This window comes from Mixophyes fleayi, chromosome 4 (genome assembly GCF_038048845.1).
Source record: "Mixophyes fleayi isolate aMixFle1 chromosome 4, aMixFle1.hap1, whole genome shotgun sequence".
Lineage (NCBI taxonomy): Eukaryota > Metazoa > Chordata > Amphibia > Anura > Limnodynastidae > Mixophyes > Mixophyes fleayi.
This window is the reverse complement of record NC_134405.1, coordinates 163,871,289-163,897,059: the sequence shown is the minus strand read 5'-3', so window position 1 is coordinate 163,897,059 and position 25,771 is coordinate 163,871,289. Positions and strand designations below refer to the sequence as shown.

At 39.3% G+C, this 25,771-nt stretch overlaps 2 protein-coding genes and 1 long non-coding RNA gene across 3 annotated transcripts in view; 2 read left to right on the top strand and 1 right to left on the bottom strand.

The window, feature by feature from the left end:
* The window catches only part of LOC142152272 (N-acyl-phosphatidylethanolamine-hydrolyzing phospholipase D-like), a 32,158-nt gene extending 22,526 nt beyond the window's left edge, over positions 1-9,632 (top strand). The window contains exons 4-5 of the mRNA XM_075208734.1: positions 3,128-3,242; positions 7,213-9,632. Of these exons, the coding sequence (XP_075064835.1) occupies positions 3,128-3,242; positions 7,213-7,347 (250 nt within the window). The 3' untranslated portion in view covers positions 7,348-9,632. The remainder of the gene's footprint in view (positions 1-3,127; positions 3,243-7,212) is intronic.
* A 1,633-nt stretch (positions 9,633-11,265) lies between these two features.
* Positions 11,266-16,913, top strand: LOC142152285 (uncharacterized). The gene is made up of 2 exons (XR_012691313.1): positions 11,266-11,987; positions 12,181-16,913. It is a non-coding gene; the product is annotated as an uncharacterized LOC142152285 (long non-coding RNA).
* The window catches only part of LOC142152284 (armadillo repeat-containing protein 10-like), a 37,118-nt gene continuing 23,340 nt past the window's right edge, over positions 11,994-25,771 (bottom strand). The window contains exons 4-7 of the mRNA XM_075208756.1: positions 16,964-17,098; positions 15,903-16,079; positions 13,829-13,900; positions 11,994-12,423 (exon numbers count right to left, since the gene is read on the bottom strand). Of these exons, the coding sequence (XP_075064857.1) occupies positions 12,139-12,423; positions 13,829-13,900; positions 15,903-16,079; positions 16,964-17,098 (669 nt within the window). The 3' untranslated portion in view covers positions 11,994-12,138. The remainder of the gene's footprint in view (positions 12,424-13,828; positions 13,901-15,902; positions 16,080-16,963; positions 17,099-25,771) is intronic.

Below are 25,771 nucleotides of genomic sequence, written 5' to 3'. Positions count from 1 at the left end.
TCGAATAAAAGTTTTATATTTTATATCAATTTTTGTGTACACTTATTATACCACCATTTTGGGGATTACCTTAATGCACCTTCATTAGAGCCGGTCCATTCCTCTTGGACTTTCCAAGTTTAATTTGTGTCACGGATTTCAAATTTGAATACTATGAGACTTATTTGTTTTGTGCACCGATACTATATTTACATTATATATACATATTACATATACATTGTTTTTTTTCTTACCTTTGTTCATGTATAGCCTTTTTTGTATTTTGGTAGCAGCTCTTGATATACACTACAATATTTGCAGACTTAGTTACCGATGATAATGATTTCCTAATATAGTTGTCTAGTGCGACAGTTCCTTTTTGTTTATGCTTTAAGCGCCAGGTCTCATGCAAGGAGTGCTGTTGTAGCAAGGTAGACAAGGTGGAGGAGTCCTTAATAAATATTCCCTCTCCCCCTGTGAGCTTCTTTTTCTAAGTTGTGGGTCTAATATAAAATGACTCTGGGCCAATCGCTCAATGTGTCGGAACAGTGTAGAGAAGATCTGACCCTGACCCTGATTTGGGGCATAAATCGAGACCAGTGTGACCGAGGAGGAACGGAGTGTGCCCATGATTAATAGAAAACGACCCTCTGGGTCAAAGTAGGTGGAGGAGTGTTGAAAGGGGACCTAGTTATGTAGAAGTATTGCTACCCCCTGTTTACAGTCTGCTGAAGCAAACAAAGGTCTGGAGGAACTGCTTACCCTGAAGTGGTGTGTGTGTGTGTGTGTGTGTGGTATCTGTAAGATGGGTCTCCTGGAGAAAGACTCTGTCCGCCTTCTGCAGGTTCCCAGGACTATTGTGTGCTTTCGATGGGCGTTGAGGCTTTTAACGTTAATATAGAGGAGTTTCAAGGCCATGGAGTTTGAGGTGGGATGGTTGCTGTTAAAGAGAACGTCTGAGTACTGTAATGATAGAAAGGAATAGTCCAGAGGTGTTTGTACAGAGGGGAGGGGGAGGAGAGAGGAAGCCACAAAAAAATAAAAAGGAGAGAGAAGAAAGAAAAAGAGGCCCAAACTTAACACATGTAAACATTGTAAGGCTAAACAACAGTCTTATAGGGAGCATGGTGGGTGGAAAGGGAGCCTCTATATATGCTACCCGGGCCGGTGGACCCACCAAATAGACTGGATGTAGTAATTGGTAAGTAATTTGCAATGGGAAGACATCCGGATGCGTAGAAGGTTGTGCAGTGGGGGGAGGGAAGGAGAGAACGGGAGGCGGAGAGGGAACGTGTTAAGGGTCAGATTTGGTTAGGAACATCACCGCTGTGCATTTTTACCGTATATACAGTAAATCGTAATGCTCACTTTTGCTCAAGTCTATGAGGCGCAAGCAAAACAGAGTGGATAATTCACAAACAAATTGGCGCGTAGTGTCTCGTGCCCGTTCCGTGACACTATGCAGCATTTTTTTTTTATTTAAACATTTAAATCTGCCTCTGAGTTCTTACCTACTGGTAAATCTGCCAAAAGTGCTGAGGTTTCAGTCTTTACACGTTGCTGGCTGAGGATAGGGATTGAGATGGCAGTTCTCAGTTCCTCGTGGCGGATGGCAGAGAGGTAGACAGACATGGATTGCAAATAGACTGACAACCAAGCACTTGAGACAAACAGTCTGCATGATGAACATTCTGTCTGCCTTGTTGAAACTGTCGTGGGAACCAGTCTGCTCCTCTATCAAGATTATTTCAGTTCCACCTCAGAGTCTTGGATGAGGGGCGAAATGATTCGGGGATAAATAGATGATCGCCCTAGAGCTCCTCCTTGTCTTTTCACTTCCTGCCTTCCTGTGGACCGAGAAAAGCACCAGGCTATGTGAATAGCTATTCAGCTTTTGAAGTCATGATTCTTAAGAAAAAAGGATTCTTCAACAGCGTGGTTGGAACCATGCTCTGTGCCAGGAAACCTGTTTTGGGGAAGAATTAATCCAGTGTCTGAAAGTCTTATAGTTGTTGAGAGAAATACACTTCCAACTTCTTTTTTTCAGTTAGCTATTTGCTCCTATTTTTTGTAGGATGAATTAGATAATGGGCTAAAATTGCATTTCTTAAAAGTTAAGCTTTCTGCCCTCTGTGTATTCTTTAAAAAGAGAGTAAGTCTTATTTCAGAAGTGCAGACTATTTTGCAGGATGTGTCGCAATTGCGACCACTATTCAGACCTCCACCAGTCCCTTGGGATATGAAATTGTTGTTTAAGGTAGTCTATGATCTCTGATTCTGTGCCGCTAGAGTTTCTCATGGCAATTTTTATAGCCTGGGGGGACCAGAGCTGAGATATCTATCTTGCAAAGCTCCATTCTTGTGTTTTCATAAAGATAAGGCTATTATTCGTACTAATCAAGACATTGTAATGCCAGCACTTGGTCAGAGTGCATCTACGGAGGAAGAGGGATCTCTTCACTCATTAGATGTTCAGATGCGCCTATTGCCGGCTATTATGGTAAGAAATTTGTGCTCCTGTTTCTTCGCACCTCTATGGGACATGAGGAAAAATTAGCGCAGATTTTTGTAAAGTCTCCGGCGCGATGTGTGTCCGTGGACTGTTATGGAGACACATTGCATCACCTCACTGTAAACTGAATCTGTCCCTACATGTCAGGAAATCTGATGAGCCACTGGTCCTATATGATGCTTACAGAAGGGGTTAGTGTGTGTTCCAAACAAAGTAATTGCAAGATTGATCACTGCTGTGATTTTCACACTTGCATTGGGGTAGAAAAACCTGTCTTACAATGTGGAGACCCATTCTACCAGATCTGTAAGTGCTTCATTGATGGCACGGGGTTTTGTTAGAAAAATAATTGAGGGTCCTGCAAGTTGTTAATATGGAAGATCAATCCTGGGAGCTCAGGACTTTTTTGCAATATTTAAAGTGTCCAATGTCCTATAGAAGATACTATATCCCCCAGTGTTTCATAAAGGATTCAGGGAAAAGTATAAAAATCCAGTTCTGCTTCTCTCCAGTGTCACTAGCTGGGGAACAAAGTCTGATAATGCTTTAATCATGCTGCAGAGATGAGCTTTGATTTAATTTTTTAGATGAATCCTGGCATATCTTTTTTTTTTTTTTTGGTTTTTCTTTCCGTAGGTGGTTTATGAAAGCTCAGCATGTGGACCCTGAAGAAGCAGTCAGAATCCATGCTGATGTCCGTGCCAAGAAATCTATTGGGATTCATTGGGGAACATTTGCTTTAGCAAATGAGGTAAGACCTTCTCTGGAATATGAACACTTTTTATATACTTTATATATTACTTTATAAATAGGCTTTGAGGCCATGATGGGCAACCAGACGTACTTCAAGGGCTGCATGGGTGGTCCTTCAACATTACCCTTAATTTGAAGAATTAAAGAAGCCACTCCAAAACTACCTCTGTACCCCTATCAATCATCAAAAAATACCCTCACTTGCTCCAAAATTCCACATGTCAGAATGCTCCCACAAGTACTCAAATCTTCACGTGCCATAAAATGCCCCTCCACAAGCCCTCGGAACCCACATGCACGCCAAAACTCCCCCACATGCCATGCTGACCTTTGCACTTACACCACACATGTCACCTAGACCTTCCCAAATGCCACTTAAACTTCCCCACCCACTAACTAATCTAGTGGCCTTTAGTCTGGAGCCCTCAAAGGAAGAAGATGGGAGAGTATGTGATGGAAAAGGACACTGCACTTCCTCCTCTGATTTGGATGCTAGTGTTGTCACTTTGTACTTCTGTTATTTTGCCGTTTCTCAGGCATCCTATTTGGGGACACCGTTCACAAATGGGATATAGATACCGCTGTGCTGGAAGTATGGCACTACTAGTTAAGTTTCTATCTGGTCTTCTCCCCCTGTATGCATCTTCATGGAGTAGGGCACTTTTTTTTCTTTGGTTCAATGTATTTTTCTTTCTTTTTTTTCTTTTTAAATCAGTGATTTTTAAGTTTTTCAATTATGGGGTTACCGAAAAGAAAAAAAAAAAGAAAAAAGGCACGGTAAAAAAACCCAAAGGAACACTGTACGTAGTAGGGAATGGACACAATAAAACACATGAAGCAAAATAGACAAAGTTGTCAATAAAAACAGAAACATGGGGAAAATAAAAATGGAGGCATATACTAGAGCCAAATAAACTACTCGGATAGAAGACATGGAGTGGTTCCTTCATTTACCTTAGATGACGTGGACCCTGAGGAGAACTAATAGTGTGACAGGATGGACTGCCTATGCCACCCTGTCTGTTGTTGCTGGGAACTGGCTGGGCCTACTTTGCCACCGTTCCCTTTCGTTATCCCAAATGCACCCTCTAACTGCAGTATGAGGAGCTTTCAAATGCTGCCACCACTGGGCTCCATACTGGCATCCAGTACTGGGTTACTACTAGGTAACTGAGGATCTATCCAGTTTGGAGTCCAAAACAATATTAAAATTGCCCATAATTATTCGGCTACCCTCCTTGTGGTTTTTAATTTCCTGAAAGGTGCTCCTGAGGAATGCCACCGGCTGAGAGTTTGGATCGGCCTGACAGGAATCGGCATGTTCAAGGACTTTTAAGAGGTGAAGACCTTCCTCCACCGCAGGAATGATATGAGTTGTTATTACATTGTATAATAGGAAAACCCTCCCCGATTAAAAAAAAAAAAAAAAAAAAAAAAAAAAAAAAAAACCCCAAAAAAACAAAACAAAAACATGTTACCGCAGCGTCTTAGTGATGGTGTGACAGGATCTCTGCTTGGCTATAGTGATGGCAGAAAAATTCGGAGTCTGCGGACTCTGATGCTCTGGCTGATCTCAAGATGCTTTCTTTATTATAAAAAAAAACAAATATGCATGGGCATGTCACGCAGAGCTGCTTCAAAGCCACATCTCTGTTTAGGCAGTCTATGAATGTGGTCAATAAGCAGATCATGGTCTAAGGCTGAAGTAAGTAATTTATGGAAGAGGTCCATCACAAAATCGGACACTTCAGAGGGGACAACAGATTCCGGGATACCTCGTACCTTGATGTTTGGTATAATCTGTATCTGCTAACTTAAAAGTTAAGGTATGGATTTCAACAAAGAAAACTGGAGAGAGAACTGCGCTCTCTGGTGGTGCAAGAGCTGCACTAACCAAGGGGTGAAAGTTAATCTTTTTTGGTTTTGATACCATATTTATACTTTTCTTGGTGTGTATTAATTCATTTTCTTTTTTTTTTTTTTCTAATCTAACTTTTTTTATAAGTTTAGCCAGGTCTTGAAAGACTGGTTCAACTTTTAGTATACCCAATTCTCCATCTATTTCATTGAGCTTGTTTTCCAGGGTGTTGTGATTTTGTTCATGTTGCGAAACAATAAGGGGTCATTAATTTGAAGGAGCAGTCCTCTTGCCAATTTTTCATAAATGTTCAATTGTCTTTGTTGTGGGAGGGGGGACTTTATTTATCTTGAGGTCTTTAGGCTTTAGACACTCTGAAAGATATTTATCAATGGTGAATATGACCTGCCATGTCGTCATTTCCTCGTGAAGGAGTTTCTCAAAATTAAGGAATAATTGACAATAGTTGGCTCCTTCTATTATAGGTATTTGTGTTTTCATTTTGTGATAGCAAAAGTGTTGTGACTGTTTTACACGTTGGAATCTTAATCGCTGGGTATCAGTATAGTGGATATGGGGCATAGTGGTTGGTGCTGTGTTTTAGAGAGTGTTGAATTATTCATTAAAGGCCTGCTGCAAAGATAGATGGAGAAGGGACTGCGCTATGTCTGCTCGTGCAAGAGCTGCAGTAACCAAAGGTATCCCTCCCTTTAAAAAGTATGGTAAAATTGGTAATGGTTAAACACTCATTGACTAAATGTTATGAACAAGAGTTTAAGTATAATGTCCTGCCAGTAGAATGATAACCGCACAAATTTATTCAATATAAGCAAGATAAATGCTTATATTGGTACAGTCATACATCAAAAATAGATGCAGGTAAAAACACAATTAAATAGTACATATTCCTATACAATCTAAAACCTTCAATATTAAATTGAGGGATCCTAATCTGTCTAAATTAGCCAACGTGATAATAAATGAAATAACATGATACTTCATTTTATTGTGAATTATCTGTTAAAACCACTAATGTAAAACACAGATGGCAATAAATACCAAACGGATAAGATGAGAGTGGATTTAATAAATATTCCAAACTAGGAAGTGGCACAAATCCAATCGATGGTTAAAAATATAATGAATAAAAGACTTCTTAAAAATCAGTGGTGTTGTATGGGAAGACTAATATAATACTTGCTATTTCCTTGTATTATCTGATGCCTAGGTACCCAGCTTTGTTAATAGAAGTTTTCTCTAGTATCTGTATACAGACAAAAAAAATACATAGGCTAATATTCCTCCTTCACCACGGTTCGCAGTACACATTCAGGTAGGAAGTTTTCTCCTTGCATTCGCCTTACCCAGATTCATCAGACAGACTGTAAAGTATGATTTGTCACTCCAGAATGTTTCCACTGCTCCAGAGCCAAATAGTGGTGTGGTTACACCGCTTCAGTTGATGTTTGGAATTGCGCATGGTGATCTGAGACTTGTGTGTGGCTTGTTTGGCCATGAAGCTCCAGATAATCAGGTCTTGTGCTGACATTGCTTCTAGAGACAGTTTGGATCTGAGTGTTGCAGCCAAGGACAATTTGTAAATTGTTGTTCCTCCTATACATTTCCACTTCACCAAAACAGCACTTACAGTAGACCGAGGCAGCTTAGCATCCTATGATGGTGCCAAGGGGACATCACTGAGCTCTTCAGTATGACCCATTACACTACTAATGTGTGACTATGAAGATTGCATGGCTGTATGCTTGATTTTATGCACATGTTAACAATAGATGTGGCTCAAATGGGCAAGCACACTAATTAGAAGGGTGTCCATATACTTTGGGTCATTTAATGTATCTTCTGAAAAGCAAACATTTCATTATCCAGTATTGTTCAAGATCCTTGATCTTTTTCTTTTAAAAATAGTTTCCTTAAGTTGCTGTCCTTTTTAGTAATGCAGGAAAGTGGGCTGCTGCTCTAAATCTGTTAGAAACTGGTTAGTTAAGATTTCACTAAAAGTGATTTTTTTATTTTTTTTTTGCATTGGTATGTTGAATGCACTGGTAATGTGATGTAAAAATCTCCAATGCCTTTGTTTTTTTCTTTTTAGCATTACCTGGATCCACCCATTAAACTGAATGAAGCTCTTGAGCGATATGGACTTACCGAAGACGATTTCTTAGTCATGAACCATGGAGACTCGAGACTCTTTAACACTTACAGTGATGACCCACCTAAGGGATGATTGTATTAGTTAATGAAATGACATGTACTATGATTGGGTTGCAGTGTTTCATAAGAACACATTTTATAACTTTTTCACTGACATACACCAAAGTGTATTTAAAGTTTTACCTGGAAATTCATAAAATTAATAATAGGAATGGCAAATATTTACTTGACTAATAACATTGAATTTGTGTTGTTTTTTTTAAAATTGAGAAATTTAAGACTAACCAATCTAGAAGTCTTCCAAAGATTGTGAGTTTGGACAAGTACATTACCTGTAATGCACTTTGCCTGCAAACTGGTGAATTTAATATGTTGTGCCTTTTTATAGAATACGGCAGTGTGAAAACAAAATTGAAAGTAAAAAGGAATATTACATTTCCGTTGTCATAAGGTTTTATATTAGTTGCCTGTACTTGCATTTTGGCATGCAAATTGATTTTGTTGTATCCTGGGAATCTGGTACCAAATTCACCTGATTACTGCCAGTGTCTAAGTTTGAAGAGTAGTTTATACTGATGATGTGACTACATAGCTTTTTTCACTCCCTTAAAATAAAAAAATTGGCACCTCAATCCTTTAATTTTTGTTTTAAATATGTCCAACCATTGTTTCATTCAGTAGTTTACATTGTTGCAAACTGTAATTTATATATTTTAATGTCTATCGCTATTAAGACCATAAACTTGCATTCTTTATTTTGTTTACCCTAAATTACCTGTACTGCAGCGAGTAGAGCCCAGCATGGAATCTCGTATACAAGCAAAGCCATTCAAAATCCACAGCATTATATACCATGGTTGTTTTTTATATATGCAGAAAATGGCAGTTGTAATATAACCAAAAGATCAATTTGAACAGAACACAAATACTTGCTGTCATTATCCACTTCATTTGCTGTACTAGTGCAAAAAGTGCAGTCCCACACTGCTGCTTGTGCATAACTGCAGCTACTTGTCTGCCTACCATGTCTCAAGGATGCCCACTTCATGCTGTTTAGAAACACCTGCAGGTTGACTGATGCTCCAGAAAATCAGCATTCTGAAAAGATTCAAAACATCAGCTTTAAAGTCCACCTTCATTCCCGTTTATAACTATCCCTTCATCAGTTTTACCTTTTCTGTTTTTCTCTGAAAATCCTGCTCACTTTAGCCGTTTGTTATTAATCATGAGACTAATGTGATATCAGGATTGTTTATTATGTGTTACAATTTGAGGATTCTTATCACATGGTTAGAGGTGTGCCTAGAAATGCGCTTTCCTGTTGACTTTCAACTGGAAAGTTCAAAATGCATCTTATTAATATTATAGGGAAAAAAACTGATTACCTGGAGAGTTCAACTCTTGTGGGGAGAAGGGCTGTACATCCTACCCCAAAGCAGGAAACAAAGCTGTAAATCTGCTGCGTTATCTCATTTAGATAGTCCTGTCCTGCAAAACATCTTGTTTTTGTACATCTGTGTAAAACTATGCACCTGTACCAAGGAAGGGTCCTTGCAGGTGCTGTAATCTTAGCCTGAGAGATTATGCCCAAGTAGCAAAGTGCTGTAACAAAATAGCGTTTGCAGATTCCACAGTCGTAAATGATCTTTAGTATCACTCTGCTGTAGTCCTGTGAAGCATTGTGTTTTTTTTCTGAGGGGGTGTTGTTTTTTTTTTTTTGGGCAAACCATCTGAAAACCATTACAAAGGTTCCAGCACTTGTGCAGAGCCTGCTATCATGCAATGCTCTATCCTATATTCTTCACAGTAGTACTCTGTAGGTTATTGAGCAAACTACCCTTTGGTACGAGCACTGGTTTACAAAAAAATATTCTGATAGTTGTGTCAATATGCTCTAACATAAGTGTAGATGTCAGTGATATCTAAGCTTATGTTGGGCCATTGTCTGTTTTAAATGTTTAAAAATATTACTTGGTATAGAACAAATGTAGTAAGGTCTTCATATCAAATTAATTAGATTTCTGCAAACTAAGTGCCTTTCTCAAAAATTACTTTGTATTCTCAAATACCAAAATCTAAATATCAACTGTATCTGTATATAGTGTGGTGATGTGTGAATGCTGCTAGCATTGCTCTGTCTTTGCTATGCTAACATTGAATAGGACCTGATTTGTCCTTTACATAGATGTGCCATGGAATGCTGTAATCTAGCATTGAAAGAAAATGCAAAGCGAAAAGTACTGCAGACAGTGCAATGTCTAATACTGTCAATGGTGGAATGTAAGCAAAAGTGACATTTTTGAATGTGTGAAATATATATAATCACTGTGGAAATATTAAAATATATTTTCTAAAATACTAATTCTGCTGTTATAAATTGTAGCTGAAATATTTACATGTTGTTGCCAAATTAATTGTATAGTTCTTTGGGGCATATTCAATTGTTTGAATTCCCTGCGGCGTTAAAACGATTACCGTTATTACGGTAATAGTAAGCTGGATTTCGGCTCGCAGCTCCCTGAGCCGCGAGCTGAAATCCAGTGAGAAAACTACCGTAATAACGATATTTACGCGCACTATTACTGTAATGACAGTAATAGTGTGAGCACTGCGAGAATTTGGGCTATAACGCCAACAATTGAATATGCCCTTTTGTCTCCAATCTCCTAACTTGTTCTTAAATTACAGGAGTGACCTTTCTAGTATTTCTTATATATTGTCAGTAGTTCTCAAACAGTGCACTGGTCAAGGCCAAGTTCTTCGCAAACATGGACTCCCTTGATTGCCCCTCTCCATTTCAAGTTCTCCCAATAACTTAATTGACAAACTCCCCTGTCCAGGTTCCAATGCATATAATTATAAATATTCTAATATACAGCATGTTTAGAGTGCTGTTATTTTTGCAATGTGCGCTACAGTTAAAAGTGAATAAACATTACAAAACTCATGACAAGTTCCTAAAGTCAATTAGCAGTTTCTGGCAAACTGTTTCATTTTTTTTCCATATATTTTAAATCACTCTGTTTTCTATTCCTACTCTTAATGGGAAACTGGGGTTGTCCATTGTTGGTAGAATTTGAGGTTGTACTTAAGACATATCAAGCACTCTTGTTTATAGTCACCTCCTCATCACAATATGACATGCAAGGGAGAGCAGGTGCTTCAGCAACACCTTCACTTGTGCCTTGTATTGTTTTTAATTGTTGCAAATTTTATTAGTGTCTTCTCTTGTTTTACTGCATTATGATTCCTGGTTTTCACTATATTTTGCACTTTTTCACCTATTTATTAGCCCTGCCTCCTGTAGGGCAAGCACAACTTCTATTTGCCCTGCTACTGATGTTTGTGCATAGCACCTTGCTATGTGCTCTTGCGATAGATGCTATACACAAAAGGGCTGTATACAGGGTGATTAAAATAGGATCAAAATGGATAAAATCCTTCACCAATGCACCCATGTTTAAGAAGCTGTGGTAATGCCGTTTCCTCTAGTCATCTTAACAGGGTTCAGTAATTGATGCTTTCTTAATAAATCGGCATTTGCCCACTCTTTAATACCATTATTCTTTCATACACAACTATTTATGGGCATAATGATGTTTCCCCAGGGGAGAAAAGAAAACAAATAGCAGTGGGAACAGACTTTGAATTTTGGCAAACAGCAGCGAGCATCTTGCTCTATTTATGTCCTTATTTTGTTAATCCATGAAGATTTTTATAAAGGAGGTATTCCACAACCCCCCAGAAAAACTTTGAAAACCACCATATCATATTAAAATTGGAAAGAGAAACTATGTAGATTGCTCACCTTTGTCAAAATATCACAAGCCCGTTGAGCATGAAGTTTAGCAGGAGAACAGGCTATTTGACAGGTTTGAAAAGTGGAGATGTTGCCTTTGGCAACCAATCAGATTATAGTTATTTAGTGCATTCTACAAAACGATAGCTAGAATATGACTTGTTGATATAGGCTCCAACTCCACTTTTCAAACCCACCAGAAATGCACAGCTTGATACTTTTACTCCTTAGAGTTACATACTCTGTAAATTTGCATGTCTTGGACTATATAATCATCCCAGCTCTATTCTTAGGCTATAGTCAATGCATTCTACAGTGTGGTGTGGTTGATGTAGGACTAGGAGCCAATTATACCATGCTAACCATTCTGATTAATCATGTACAGAATTATGATATGAAAGTTCATTTATGTGGGCTTTGTACTTTAAGATTGTGTAAAATTACTGGTGATCTAGTTAGGTTTGTTTTTATGCTATCGCTGTATCAGTAAATATGAAACTAGAACGTAAGCTAATTATGCTAATGGGGTCGATATCTGGAGTCTCTCCAAATGTGACATGCAAAGAGCATAATACACTCAGTCGTCGAAGAAACTTCAGCTATTGGGCACTAACCAAAATACCTGTTTACATAGTAAGAATCCTACTTAAAGGGAAAGTGGAGCATACAATGTGGAATGGTTCTATAGAAGACATAGGACTGCAGTTACATCTAGGCCAGCATCAGTCATATTAACCAATTTTTTGCTTTAGTCTCAATCACTGTTCTGTGGCTCTGATGAGTATAAACTCTGAAATGCATTCCAGCTGCCCCAAAGAATATCATAGTCAAAGAACAAATCAAATAAACTGTTCTTATAAAATAGTAATAACTAGTATAGACCTGCAATCATGGTGTTATCCAAAAATATAGAAGTGAGGTTACCCAGAGGAATACCATTTATTGGCTAGAATAACATTTGAAGGAAATTTGATGGAGTACTGCAATAAACATTCCACCCCTTTTTAAGTCCTGTATAAAGTCATTTTATAGCATATATATATATTTTTCATTGCAATACACAAATTATATTATGTTGTCTGTTAAACCAGTTTCAATCTTTGAGAGGTTAGAGATGCATCTAGCAGCTTGTTCTTTTACTTCTATATCTGGATGTTGTAATAATGGTGCCAGATATCTCTGGCACAGAGCTACATCCCCAAACAGAAGACCATACAATGAATTATAATTGTAGCGACTGAGCTGTACTCTTCCTAAATTCTCAGAGATGTTTGCTGAAAAGGTCAGTGCTCTGAGAAGAATATCCTTATTAGTGCAGCTGTCAAAGATAGAGGTCAAAGATGGGTGTACCTGTAAAAAGATAATACATCATTAATACACCTAATACAATTGTGTTCCATGTACTTACCATGTCCTCTTCCAACAGATATATTAGTGGAACGTGAATTTGCAGCAGGCAATATTGAATGGGAAAGTGGAGTTTACAAGACTGTGCAATATTTTATGTGGGCAGCACACCAGCCCCTCCACCCTCAAATGACAAAGTATCAACCCAGGCCTTTAATGAATAGTTCCCCATTAGAATTGGTTACCAGTCTCTAAGCTCTCCCATCCACAAAGCATTCAGCCTCGGTGAACTTTCCAGCAAATGTTGCCACAATGTGAGCTACAATAATAGTGTTGCCTAGCTCGTACCCTAGTCAGAGAGGAAGGTAGGGGATGTAAGAGTTAAATGCCTTGATATTTGGGTGCTATGCAAAGCATGTCTCCAGTGCAGGAAAAGAGGGGGTGGTCATGAGCAGGGGGACTTTTTGGGTTGCCAGTGGCATTTCGGCAACCAGAATTTGTCTAGCTCTTTGCTTTATACCATCAGAATCTGTGTTTGAAAGTGCTTCCCAAATAAGATTTTAAATTAATGTAACAGGCCACACTATCATGGTGTTTTGGGGACCATTATTGAGGAATACCTCAAGTCTTTTGATGAACGTTTTAGTTTTCCTATGTGGAAAGAATTGGCTGGAATCACATGTGCAATATGCACTGAACACTTCCTGTCCATATACATAAAAAAAACTATTCATAGACATCTTGTGATATTTATTATTACTACAATTAACTTATTTATAAAATGGTGACAAAAAGTTACATACAGTGACATGAAACAAAAAAATGGAAAGATTGCCCTGTCCAAATGAGCTTACAGTCTAAGAGGGTTGGGTTTCAAACGATAAGGAATCAGAATACCAATTTTAGGGGCTGGCTGGAAAGTATGTTTGTTACAAATGACAGCATTATTGTTATTAGTTTTTCACAACGAGGAAGTTGTTAAAGTAATTTTTAAAAATTTTTTGGGGGGGTTAACTGTTTCTTGGAAACAAAACGTGGTTATGATGCTCAGCTTGGATGTTCCCTATATGAGAGTTTCTATATTCTGGTCTTTACGAACTGCTGAAAATGACCAGTATAAGCATAGCAGCAGTTGAAGAGAGCAGAGTTGATTGGGGGCAAAAATTAACTTGTGTATGTTAGAAAGATATACCAAAAATGTGTACAACTAATGGTTCCTGAAGTCTAAGGTTGAGAAAAGCTGTTCTATGTAGCTGCCCATAAGCAATACATATGATTATATATTTATATGAACAGTGTGCCTTGTCTACATAGTAGGGCACATTTAAAGGGATCCTACATTGGGGGAAATAGGGGCTATACATACAAAGCAAAACTGTTTTATACCAAACCATGAGAAACATTTTACCTTATTAGCGAGGAGAGGCATGGCCATCAAAGGATTTGCAGAGAAGTTCACCAGAACTTTTAATGTATATTTCTGGAGGAAAAGAAAATTGATGGGTTAAAAAAAAATAAAAATAAATAGTCTAAATAAACCCTAAAATATACCTCCTATCCTGATTAACATATAAGAGTCATTTAAGATATTAAATTGGGATCATTCATATTTTTGTGCCTAAGCACACTGCCCATTTAGGGCTAACACAGCTTAAATGGCAAACATAATTTTAGTGGCTATGAACACTTTAACTGCTAACTAATCTTGTCCATTACAAGGGAGGGGGATTTGTTTAGCATGACAAAATACTGTATTTGCTCACAAACAAGAACTTCAAGCAAGTCCTAACTACACTAGTACTATACTTGAGTACTAGGAGTACACAGACTCCAGGGGGTATATTTACTAAACAGCAGGTTAGAAAAAGTGAAGGTGTTGCCTATAGCAACCAATCAGATTCTAACTGTCATTCTGTAGAATGTACTAAATGCTTATAGCAACCAGTCAAATTCTAGTTAACACTTTTTTCAAACCTGCAGTCTAGTAAATATACCCCCAGGATTCAATTCAAGTTTTGCAACTAAATCCTGATATTTTGGTGTGCAGGACACAAAATGATTGCTTCCAGGAGCTAAAATTACACACACACGATTTATCCTATATAGCAGTGTTGGCTAACCTGTGACACTCCAGGTGTTGTGAAACTACAAGTCCCAGCCTGCTTTGCCAATATATAACAACTTATTGCTGGAAGGGTATGCTGGGACTTGTAGTTTCACAACACCTGGAGTGTCACAGGTTAGCCAACACTGCTATATAGTCTCTTAATTCTTCATATACAAGTTTTAGGTTAAGCTGCTCCAGAATGTAGTAGAATGTTTTTTGTTTTTTTTTAATATTCACAATTTGACCCTTGTCAAAGTGTCTCAGATACTTACTCTTGCAACTTTTTCCTGCTTCCAAACTATCAACTTCAATAACTGACTTTTCACTTGCTGCCTAACATATCCCACCCCTTTACAGGTGCCATTGTACCAAGATAATCAATTTTATTCACTTACTTGTCAGTGGTTTTAATGCTGTGGCTGATCAGTGTATATCTCTATCCTCTTATACCGTGCATCATAATAGAAATACTAATAGAATGAGTAAGATAATCCATCTGCATACAGGTGATAAGTTGTTATGCCCCTCCCCAGTAAAAAAAATAAGCATATTAAAGTCACATGGCTATATAAGGAAACAAGCATGCAGGCTGGGTACTTTAATAAAGATCACAGAACTTAAGAACTGATATTTTATTCCGCACTAGAGTACATTGCTATACATCATTTATATACATGTGTATATAGTCTTGGGACACTGTTACTAAATATAATTATTTCACCAACAGAAGCAGAAGTACAGTCCGTTTACTGTTAAGTCACCTTTCTAGGAGTAAAACAAGTTACCCAATAGGCATTTAACAGTATCAGTCTCCTTGCCGGAATTCGGGAGTGAGGGTTTATAGGGTAATATTTGGCATACAATGCAATTGTGATCGGTACGAATATAAAGTCACAAAAATATTACTCAAACCACCTGTAAAAAATATCTGCTTAAAGGGAGACTAGTAACACCACCTCTTTGTATAATAAGAATACTTGTGTATAAGGATGCAGATTATGTGGACATAAGAAGTTCCCTCAGAGGTCTGTGCCCTGTATAATAGCGCACAACCTGCATCCCTTGTCCTTTACCACAATATCCTCATAGCATAAACAATCTCTTATGAAACCACTTAATACATTATACGCAAGTATAAAAATAACTACGGACACTTTAATATCTGACCAGACCATTTTGCGCTATTGTAGTGTCTGCATCTCATGAATCTAGCACTGCACTCTGTATTAAAAATAGTGTTCTGCAGAATGATTGAGATTACATGGAAACAAAACAGATTTGTCATTGTAAAAATAATGTTATAGCCCATTTAGTTTCTACTACACATCAGATAAAAATAGGGCAATTTGATGGAATAAGATAGTAAATAAAGTACCTGGGTAACTTCATTTCCTTTCACCAGTAAAGTAAGAAAGCTGGGGATGTAATCTACCATTCTGTCATGGTAATTGTAATTGAATGACATATTAATAACAAGTCTTAAACCAGCCAGTTGGACTTCAGAATTCAGTGGAGATGCTGCGATATCCTCACATATTTCATTTATGTAATCCTAAGCAACAAAAAACAATTTAAGCAACAGTGTGAACATCACTGACTAAACCTTTTTTTTTTTTTACAGAATGAGTTTTTTTTTTGTTGGGGTTTTTCTTTTATTTATTTATTAGGAGTGGGCCAATAGCCAATCTACCACTAGGGTAGTTTGAGATATGTTAAGGACCACAGATTTTAAAACAATTGTTCTTTAGATTGTTAGCAGTGAAAATAAAAATGATTTACCACATTAATAGTGGGTGGTAAAGTAACAATCCATTAGCATTGGTTCCTACTAAGAGAGTAGACCCACCAGTCGTGTCACACTCCACCTTCTCTGCTCAATATTTCCATATCCATTTAAAATCAAATTAAAGTATACCCATTATTATATACTCTATATAATCTTACACAGAAGGCAACAATTTCACTAATAGTAGGAATAATTGTTACATGGTTGATCTATCTTCAGGTTATTTGAATACAATGCATATAATAACTGTATTCTTATTAATAGCTAGCAGTGGTCTATAGCTCTGCAAGTCTCGAACAATTGATATCACAATGTGACTCCCAAGAGTCGTGCAAAGCAATTCAAAAACAAAGAAAAAATATTAACTTGATATTTCATAGATTGTAAGCTTGCGAGCAGGGCCTCTTATCTCTCTATGTATGTATTTCCCAGTATTGTTTTATTACTGATTGTTCCCAATTGTAAAACACTATGGAATCTACTGGCGCTATATAAATAAATGTTGACGATTTTATTCTGGCTAACCAGGGCTGCTGCTTTTCAGGCAGAAAATGATGCCAATTTTGTAATGATAGAAAATAACGTCTGCTAGATACTCTGCAGTCTACATTGTCCGTGAATACTGAGAATTATAAACAAGAAAATGTCACCTTTATTTGTTCCTGATTTTGCAGGTTCATACTCAGGTTGTTGAGTGCATTCAATGCCTTCACTCTTAGTTTTGGATTTGGATCTGAAAGGAATCCACTGATAATCCGAACACCATCCAAATTTCGAATTAGATCCTAGAACACAAGGATACAGTAAATACATGTAAAACCAGTGGTCGAAGTGGGGTGAATACGGTAGTGTGTCATACCGCCACTTCTCCTACTGCCTTAACTTAAATGCCCATTACATTTTTCATAGGGTCACTTCTCAATTTCTGTACAGCCACTTCTAAAGGTCCACTTTGACCACTGTTTAAAACATTAAAGTTTTGGTGGCAGCAGCACTTTAAAGTTACTTTAGCACAGGAAACAACATACAAGTTGTCATGTTTAAAAAAAAAAAACAAAAAAAAAAAAGTGGATACAATTTCTATATAGACATTTCTTCCTATGAACACCATCCTTCCTGTCAGTAAGCTACTGCTGCCACTGCAGGCAGACTCTTTGCATCTAAAATGGCTAATAACAAGCAATAGCTTCCATGAGATGGAATACTTATGTAAAATGTTTCCAGCACTGTCAATGTATGGAAATTTGCAGATCTACTTTTTATTTTCATCATTTAGGAGACCATGCAACATGGGATATAGAGCCTTTATAAAGGATATTGCTACTTTTGAAATGTTTAATCTCCTCTCATATATCTCCCCAAAGGACAAAGTACTTTTGAGGCATGGCTGGTCAGCAGTCTGTTTTTACCTTTATTTTACTTTCATTTTTAAATCTTCAGCCATGACTTTTTGAATTTGAAGCTCCGACGGTCATTCAAAGCTAACAGCCACGCCAGGTTAAACTAGTCCAAGTACCTCCTCCCTCCACGGAGTACTCCCATCATTACCCCTGCAGTGTGTGCCTGGGGACTAAGGGGCATATTTAATAAAGCACGATAGTGCTTTTAACGGGTCATTAAGGTCCCACAGTGTCCTCCGCAAATTTATTAAGGGGGCATCGCAGCAGATATCATGGATATCTGCTGCTTTGCACTCTTCGTTTTTGGGAGCAGTCACCATTCAACAGAATGGTGACTGCTCCTGGCCGCAATCTAACAAGTCCCGAAAAAACATTTTTTTCGGGAACTTGTCATGTTAATGTACGCAGCTGGCGTACATCACCCGAATTGAAGAAATCTAATGCTGTCAGCTCTGCTCCGAAGAGCAGAGCTGGACAGCACATGTGTGGAGGGATCACATGATCCCTCCCTGTCACTCAGCGCTCTCTCTCTGCAACTATCGTTGCAGAGACAGAGAGGGGATCTGTGTGCGCATGTCCAGTTCTTGGAACTGGACATGCGCAATTTTAGAGTGAAGAGAAGATCCGAAGACAGCGCTTCCGAAGAGGGGGGTAAGTGATTTTTTTTATCACTGAAACAGCAGTTTTTCGGAACTGCTGTTTCTGTACAGGGCTGTACATAAATGTGAGAAGTAGTTCAATCCTTATCATTGCGATAAGGATTGAAAACTACTTTTCACTTTATGTGAATATTGATAAATGTGCCCCTAAGCGCTGTCACCGCATAGTCCCTAGCCATCACATAGTACATCAGCTGCAGCATAGAATTGAACCCCCTAAACATTTACAACAAATGCTTTCCAAATTTATTTGGGCGGGACGCAGACCTAGGGTCTGAATGTGAATTCTCTCTAAACATCAAACTGCCGGAGGTCTAGGCCTCCCAACATATTAAAATACTGTCAAGTAACGCACATGACCCAATGCATTCTTTGGCACTCACAGGACCAGACACTTAGCTCAAATCCCTGCAGCACTATTTTCCGTTTTCATATGGGACTGGGTAACCAGGACCTATAAATTACGATCCTAATACCAGTTTAGTCCTACTATGGAACAATAAAAACGTTGCACTAGGCCTGGACCATAAAATGTTTTACCACTGGACATCACCTAACTTACTTCTTATATAGGATCTAGCTCCGATGAGATTTTTCCCTACATTCTCAGATTTACAAACACGATTAGATTTGCCACACAAAATATTCTATCAATATCTCCAAATCAGACATTTTTACCGTTCCTCGCAGACACCGTCTCGCATCGGACAAATGCTCGGCTCTAGAATGTGTGTCGCAATTCTCCCATTACAAGGGGCCCAATATCTACTCTGTATCAACTGATTGGAGTTGTTAATCTACCAAACATCCCCATGAAATAGCCTGGGAGCGGGACACAGGGGAGACCCAGACTCCTAAAGAATGGTCAAAAATTAGGTCTAATTTAGTCAAGTCATCAATTTCAATAAGGAAAATTCCTTCAAAATTTACTATAGATGGTATTTTGTTCCCTCCTGTCTACATACTATATTTTCTAATTCCACAGATTGATGTTGTAGACTCTACAACATCAATCTGTGGAATTAGAAAATATAGTATGCACGTTATCAATGGTATTTTTAATTGTGATATCATTGCTAGTTTTAATGTGTGGTGTCAATACCCATTTTAATGTGGTGTTTTGATGATTGTTTTAATGTACAGTATTTTAGTTTGTGGAAACAATGATTTTTCTTATGCAGACAACCTAAGCGACCTCTCTGGGAGAGCTGTAAGTGTCATACTGTGGGCTGTAGGTGATGTAATGCAGGATGTGTCACTATGCCCTTAATTTTAGATCTTAGGGGCCCCCCTGTCTTAAGTGCCCCGGGCCCCCTGAAGCCTTAATCCAGCTCTGCCGCCGGGTGTTTATGCCGCCGCTGCCTGTCTGTCATTTTTTTTTACATGAGAAGGTCATTGGTGGAAGCGGGAGAGGGGGCGGTGGCCGCTGCCAATTGGCTGGCCGGCTGAAGCGCTGGATCATAGTTTTTGTTTTTACTATAGTCCGGCCCTCCAAAGGTCTGAGGGACAGTGAACTGGCCCCCTGTTTAAAAAGTTTGAGGACCCCTGTTGTAGAGGATGTGGATTATGTAGTACCCTGCTGCACGTTTGGTGGACTTGTTGAAAAATACAACCCTATTGGCGACAAATTCATACCCTTATTGATTCTATTATTCAATTTAGAATGCCTGACTCCCTGCTATATGCTCTTCTTCCTAGACCGCTCCCAGACACCATTCGGCATTTATAAAAACTTATGAAGCATATCTTAAACCCAGCTAAATGTTTAGTAGCTGCGTCCTGTAACCACCACACACACAGTCTCTGCCACTATCAACAAAATTTGGTCAGTTTATCGGATAGAAAGCATATCAGCTATTGTTAGGGATACTCCAGTAAATTTCCAAAAGCTGAAACTCCATTAACAACCGTTTGACATACTCGTTACTGTAACTCCCAATTAACATCAGATTTGGTGACTTGTACCTCCCCCTCCAGGTATACACATTACCTACATACACTTTTGCATTCCTGAATATCACTGCATTTGTTACTCAACATTACTTTATCATTTCAAATATAAGAAACCTCCCACATCTCGGTCATTCCTCCCCATTTGTCTCCCTTAAAATACATGTCTCTGCTGTAGTAACACACATACTTTCTTGTAACAAATCAGAGCTCCGCTCAATGTTTATTTCCTTCTTTATTGTCAATTTACTCAGTCAATAACATATTGTATAGCATGTATTTTGTATGTTGACTTGTAAAAGTTAATAAAAAAAAAGACCCCCCCCCACCCCTTCTGAGATAGGAGTGGAAAGCATATCAGCCAGGGCGGGCCTAGAGCTTGCAGTGAGTGCAGTGCCCAGTAGTTCCTTGCAGATGCGAGGAAGGGAAGAAGATTCCTAGAGTGTGTGTCTGTGCCTTCTCTTGCTGAGTTTTTTCATGTGTCTTCTGGCTAGAAAGTTCATTTTTATATTATGCATCTGCCTGTCTCCTCAATATCTGTCATTGTCAGAAAAGGTGAGTACTTCCAGGATTAAGACTGGTGGTGTTTCAACAGTATCCTTTTTATACTTGTATGAAATGTCAGTGCCCTGTGAACAGTCAGACGCATGCGCATCATAGAAAGCTGATAGTCGCCTGTCACATACACCTGCAGTATAGCCACTAATCTGGCAGAGTCAGCCTAGGCTAAATCCCTGGCTGAGTCTACTTCTGAGCTCAAGGATCATGCTGCTCTGCCAGAGGTCGCCTACTCCCTCAGCGATAACACTAGTTGAGACAGTTTAGGTACCCTAGCTAAGTCAGTGCAGGGACTGGTTAACATTTCTTCTCCTAAGAGAGGATACTAGAAAACCTTTTAGGGGCGAGGTCCCAGAAGCACTAGAGTTCTGCCATAGTCCCATCCTGGGGAGGGTCTGATTCTGAGTATTCCTCCCAGGAAGAAGGTGAGGCAGTGGTAGAATCAGAAATGGAGGACTCCTCCTGCCTTGGCAAGATGTTATGAAGTGGATATTTTAATGCAGGCTCCTCAACAGGCACAGCACATCCAAGACAACAAGGAGCTCAACAATATGCTGTTTAGGAGGAAGAAGAAATAATTGAATTCTTTGCTCTGTTTTGACATGTTCTAAGCCTGAACAGAAGTTTCAAGTTACCCACTGATTGCTGACCCTTTATCCTTCGTTCATAGTGGATATGGATAAATTGGAAAATCCACTTAGGGTGGATGTCTCTACAGTGCAATTGTTTAGGGTCACCACTATTCCAATTCCTAACGCCACATCCCTTTAGGACAGCACGATGGTCTCTATTTTCCTATCATCAAGTCTATTTTCTTGGCGGTAGATGCTTTGCTGAGACCTTTGACAGTTTCCGCTTGAGTCTATAAGGATGCAGGAAAGTGGTTGAAGTCCAAGTCTCAGGAAGCACAGTATAGAGTAAGACAGACATGTCCGCCAAGAAGTTTGCAACCGAGCTATCAGGTGGTTTTGTCAGTATGACAGGGTGTCAACCAATCCAGGGACGGCAGTGTTGGTAGCTCTTCTGTTTCTCTAACAGAATAAGTGAATCAATTTAACCTCAGACTCCTGGATCAGGGCAGAACTTCACCCAGATGTCCTTTCACTACCAGTCTTCTGATGGATCGGGTAAAATGTCAGACCCCCCCCCCCCCAAAAAAAAAATAAAAATAGGATTTATTATTTACTGTAAAATCCAATACTCTGACTCTATTGGGGAACACTGAGCGACACTGGGGTATAGTAGGTAGACAAGGAGTATGGCATTTTAAATTAACCTCTTTGTACACAGACTCCTCCCCTACTATGCTCCTCCCATCTTGAATCTAAAGTTTTTGTATAACCAAACTCAGATGAGAGGGCCAACTAGGCGCAACAAGAATAAAAACTTCAAAAATTAACAGTCCGAGCAAGGGGAGGGCACGCAGTATCCCCCAATGGAGTCAGAGAAATGGATTTTACAGTGAGTAAAAAAATCCTCTCCTCTTTCCTGCCATTGTGGGACAATGCGAAACATTGAGGACATACTAAAGCTGCCCCAAGGGAGGGATTGCTCTTGAACAGTTGCGCGCAACACCTTGATGCCAAAACTCGCATCTCGAAATGCAAAGCCTTGCAACTTGTAGGACTTTGAGAAAGTGTGAATGACCCGGCAAAAGAGTTGGTCAAAGCAACAACTCACGCCACCTAGGAAGCACCAACTGCCCCGAACAAGAAGAAAATCATCTGGTACCAGTCTAGCCCCACAAGAGAAGTCAAACAACCAGAAAGGTATCCAACTAGGAGAGAATGTGCAGATTGCACCCACCCATGTTGGTGCACACCATAATCGAAAAGTAAATGGTAAGTGGTAGAATAAAAAGGAACATCTTCAAGGAAGGGAACCAGAGGGACCCGCATACCACGGAATATATGCATTCCACATATGGTAATATTAGAGAGGGGAAAAAACGTACTGCATTCACAACCTGTACAAGCTCAAAACCCTTGGCCCGTAGAATCACGGAAATCAGGAGTCCCGTTGTCAAAGAAGACGACAAACAAGTGGTACCAATACAAGGAGGTAACTGCAAGGCAGACAGATGGTCAACTACAAGTTGTCAAAAAACCATGGCCGCTGCGGACAGAACAAAGCCACCAGAAGACTGCCACTGATAGCAGCTGCAACCCCACAAGTAGTATGAGAATCACCAGCAACATGAACCCCCATCAAAACCCAAGGGATCACCACGGCATCTTCGTGCACTACCCAGAAGTCCGTGGCCCTTGAGTAGCACTAAGAAACCAGAAGAGCAGAGAAGGGTGGCCAAGCTGTTTCTCATACGTCTCCCAGAACTTCAGTTCTGGGAAGAATGTGGCCAATATCACCTGAAACTGGAATACCACACAAGACCTAAAAACAAGCAACACCTGCATGGCCGTTAACATTCCGTACCAGAAAGGGGCCACTTTCCATCTGGCCATCACAGACTCTGCACTATTTAGAACGGGAAAAAAAGAAGCCCTTCAAAAAGAACAAACGATAGGATGCAATGCTGAGTTAGAGTAACCTCAACTAGTTAGCTGGGATCAAGGAAGACACAGATTCCAGCCATATCTCCCTGGAATTGTCGAAAAGTAAAGGGCAACAGCTGCTGAACATCAAATCTTCCCAAACTGGATGATTGGTATACACACATTATATTAGAATTAAAAAAATAAATATATATATATATGGTAAAGGGCGGCGCCTTCAGGTGTATACAGTGTATTTAAACATATAAGCACAGATGTACACAAAATAGTCCAGAGGAGTTAAACAGAAAGGTGTCTGAATAGATGCACCGCAGGTAACTCATAAACACTGTAAAACAGGATAAAGGTGATCTATGATTGATCGTGCAGGTTAATAGAAGTGGTGTGCGTACCAGATATTTAAAATCAAACCGCTTATCTGTATAGTAGCTCCTTAGGAATCCCGGAGTATGATCTGCAACCAATTCTCCTTAACGATGGATAAAATGTATGTTCTAAAACAACCGCGACACCGCTCATCATAAAAGGAAGTATATAAAAAGCCATATGGTGTAGTATTTTATATAAACATTTTATTCAAGTATAGCATTTAGAGTGCAAACTCACAATATATATGCTTAAAATAGGCTTATCTGTAAGTGACTGGTCTGCAGTCTCGTCCCTTTAGGTGATAGAAGTCTCTCAGCAGGCTCCACACAGAAGCTCAATGCAGGATATTCTAATGGTATGTGTCTCAGGGTGCAGCAGTATAACCAGTAGTCTTCCAGATATGGTGTAGGGGCTCTTTTGTGTACATCTGTGTACATTTGTGCTTATATGTTTAAATACACTGTATACACCTGAAGGCGCCGCCCTTTACCATATATATCATCCTATGTTTATCGGACTAACCATCCGCTTTTAAGGTTTGGCTGCCACACGCACGTTGTGGAGGTGTTACTTTTACTACTATATATTTATATAATCAATTATTGTATCTGCATATACCTTAATTATTACACACGCAATTTTGCATCTGTGTTACCATCCATATATTGGGTAAGCGCCACCTGTAGATATCTGGTTTGTTTTTACTACCCATATAATATATATATACATAACTTCACAATAGGATTAAGGTCTGGGGAGTTACATGGCCATGTACCCAAAATTTCGTTGTTTTGATCAGCGAGCCACTTAGTTATCACTTTTGCCTTATGGCAAGGTGCTCTATCCTGCATGAAAAGGCATTGTTCACCAAACTTCTTGGATGGATAGGAGAAGGAGAAGTTGCTCTTGGAGGATGTTTTGGTACCATTCTTTATTCATGGTTGTGTTCTTAGCCAAAATGTGAGTGAGCCCACTCCCCTGGCTGAGTAGGAACCGCACACATGAATGATCTCAGGATGCTTTACTGTTGGCATGACACTGGACTGATTGTAGCGCTCACCTTTCCTTCTCCGGACAATCTGAAAGCTGATTCATATGTGAAAATGACTTTACCCCCAGTCCTCAGCAGTCCAATCCCTGTACCTTTTGCAGAATATCAGTCTGTCTCTGATGTTTTTCCTGGAGAGAAGTGGCTTCTTTGCTGGCCTTGACACCAGGCCATCCTCCAGAAGTCTTCCTCTCACTGTGTGTGCAGATGCACTCACACCTGCCTTTTGCCAATCCTGAGCAAGCTCTGCCCTGGTGGTACACCGATCCAGCAGCTGAATCAACTTTAGGAGATGGTCCTGGCACTTGCTGGACGTTCTTGGGCGCCCTGAAGCCATCTTCACAATTATTGAACCTCTCTCCTTGAAGTTCTTGATGATCCGATAAATGGTTGATTTAGGTGAAATCTTACTAGCCGCAATATCCTTACCTGTGAAGCCATTTTTTGAGCAAAGCAATGATGACTGCACGTGTATCCTTGCAGTTAACTATGGTTAACAGAGGAAGAACAATGATTTCAAGCACCACCCTCCTTTTAAAGCTTCCAGTCTGTTATTCTAACTCAATCAGCATGTCATGGTGATCTGCAGCCTTATCCTTGTCAACACTATCACCTGTGTTAATGAGAGAATCACTGACCTGATGTCAGCTTGTCCTTTTTTGGCAGGGCTGAAATGTAGTGGAAATGTTTTTGGGATAAAGTTCATGGGTATGGCAAAGAGGGACTTTTTAAATTAATTGCAAACAATCTGATCACTCTTCATGACATTCTGGAGTATATGCAAATTGCCATCATAAAAACTGAGACAGCAAACTTTGCGAAAAATAATTTGTCATTCTCAAAACTTTTGCCCATAACTGTACACATATACACGTGAATTGATAAAGGCTCCAGCCAGACGCTTGAGTTTAAGCCTCCCAAGTGTCTAGCCACAGAAAACTCAGCTCTAGACCCAAACTCG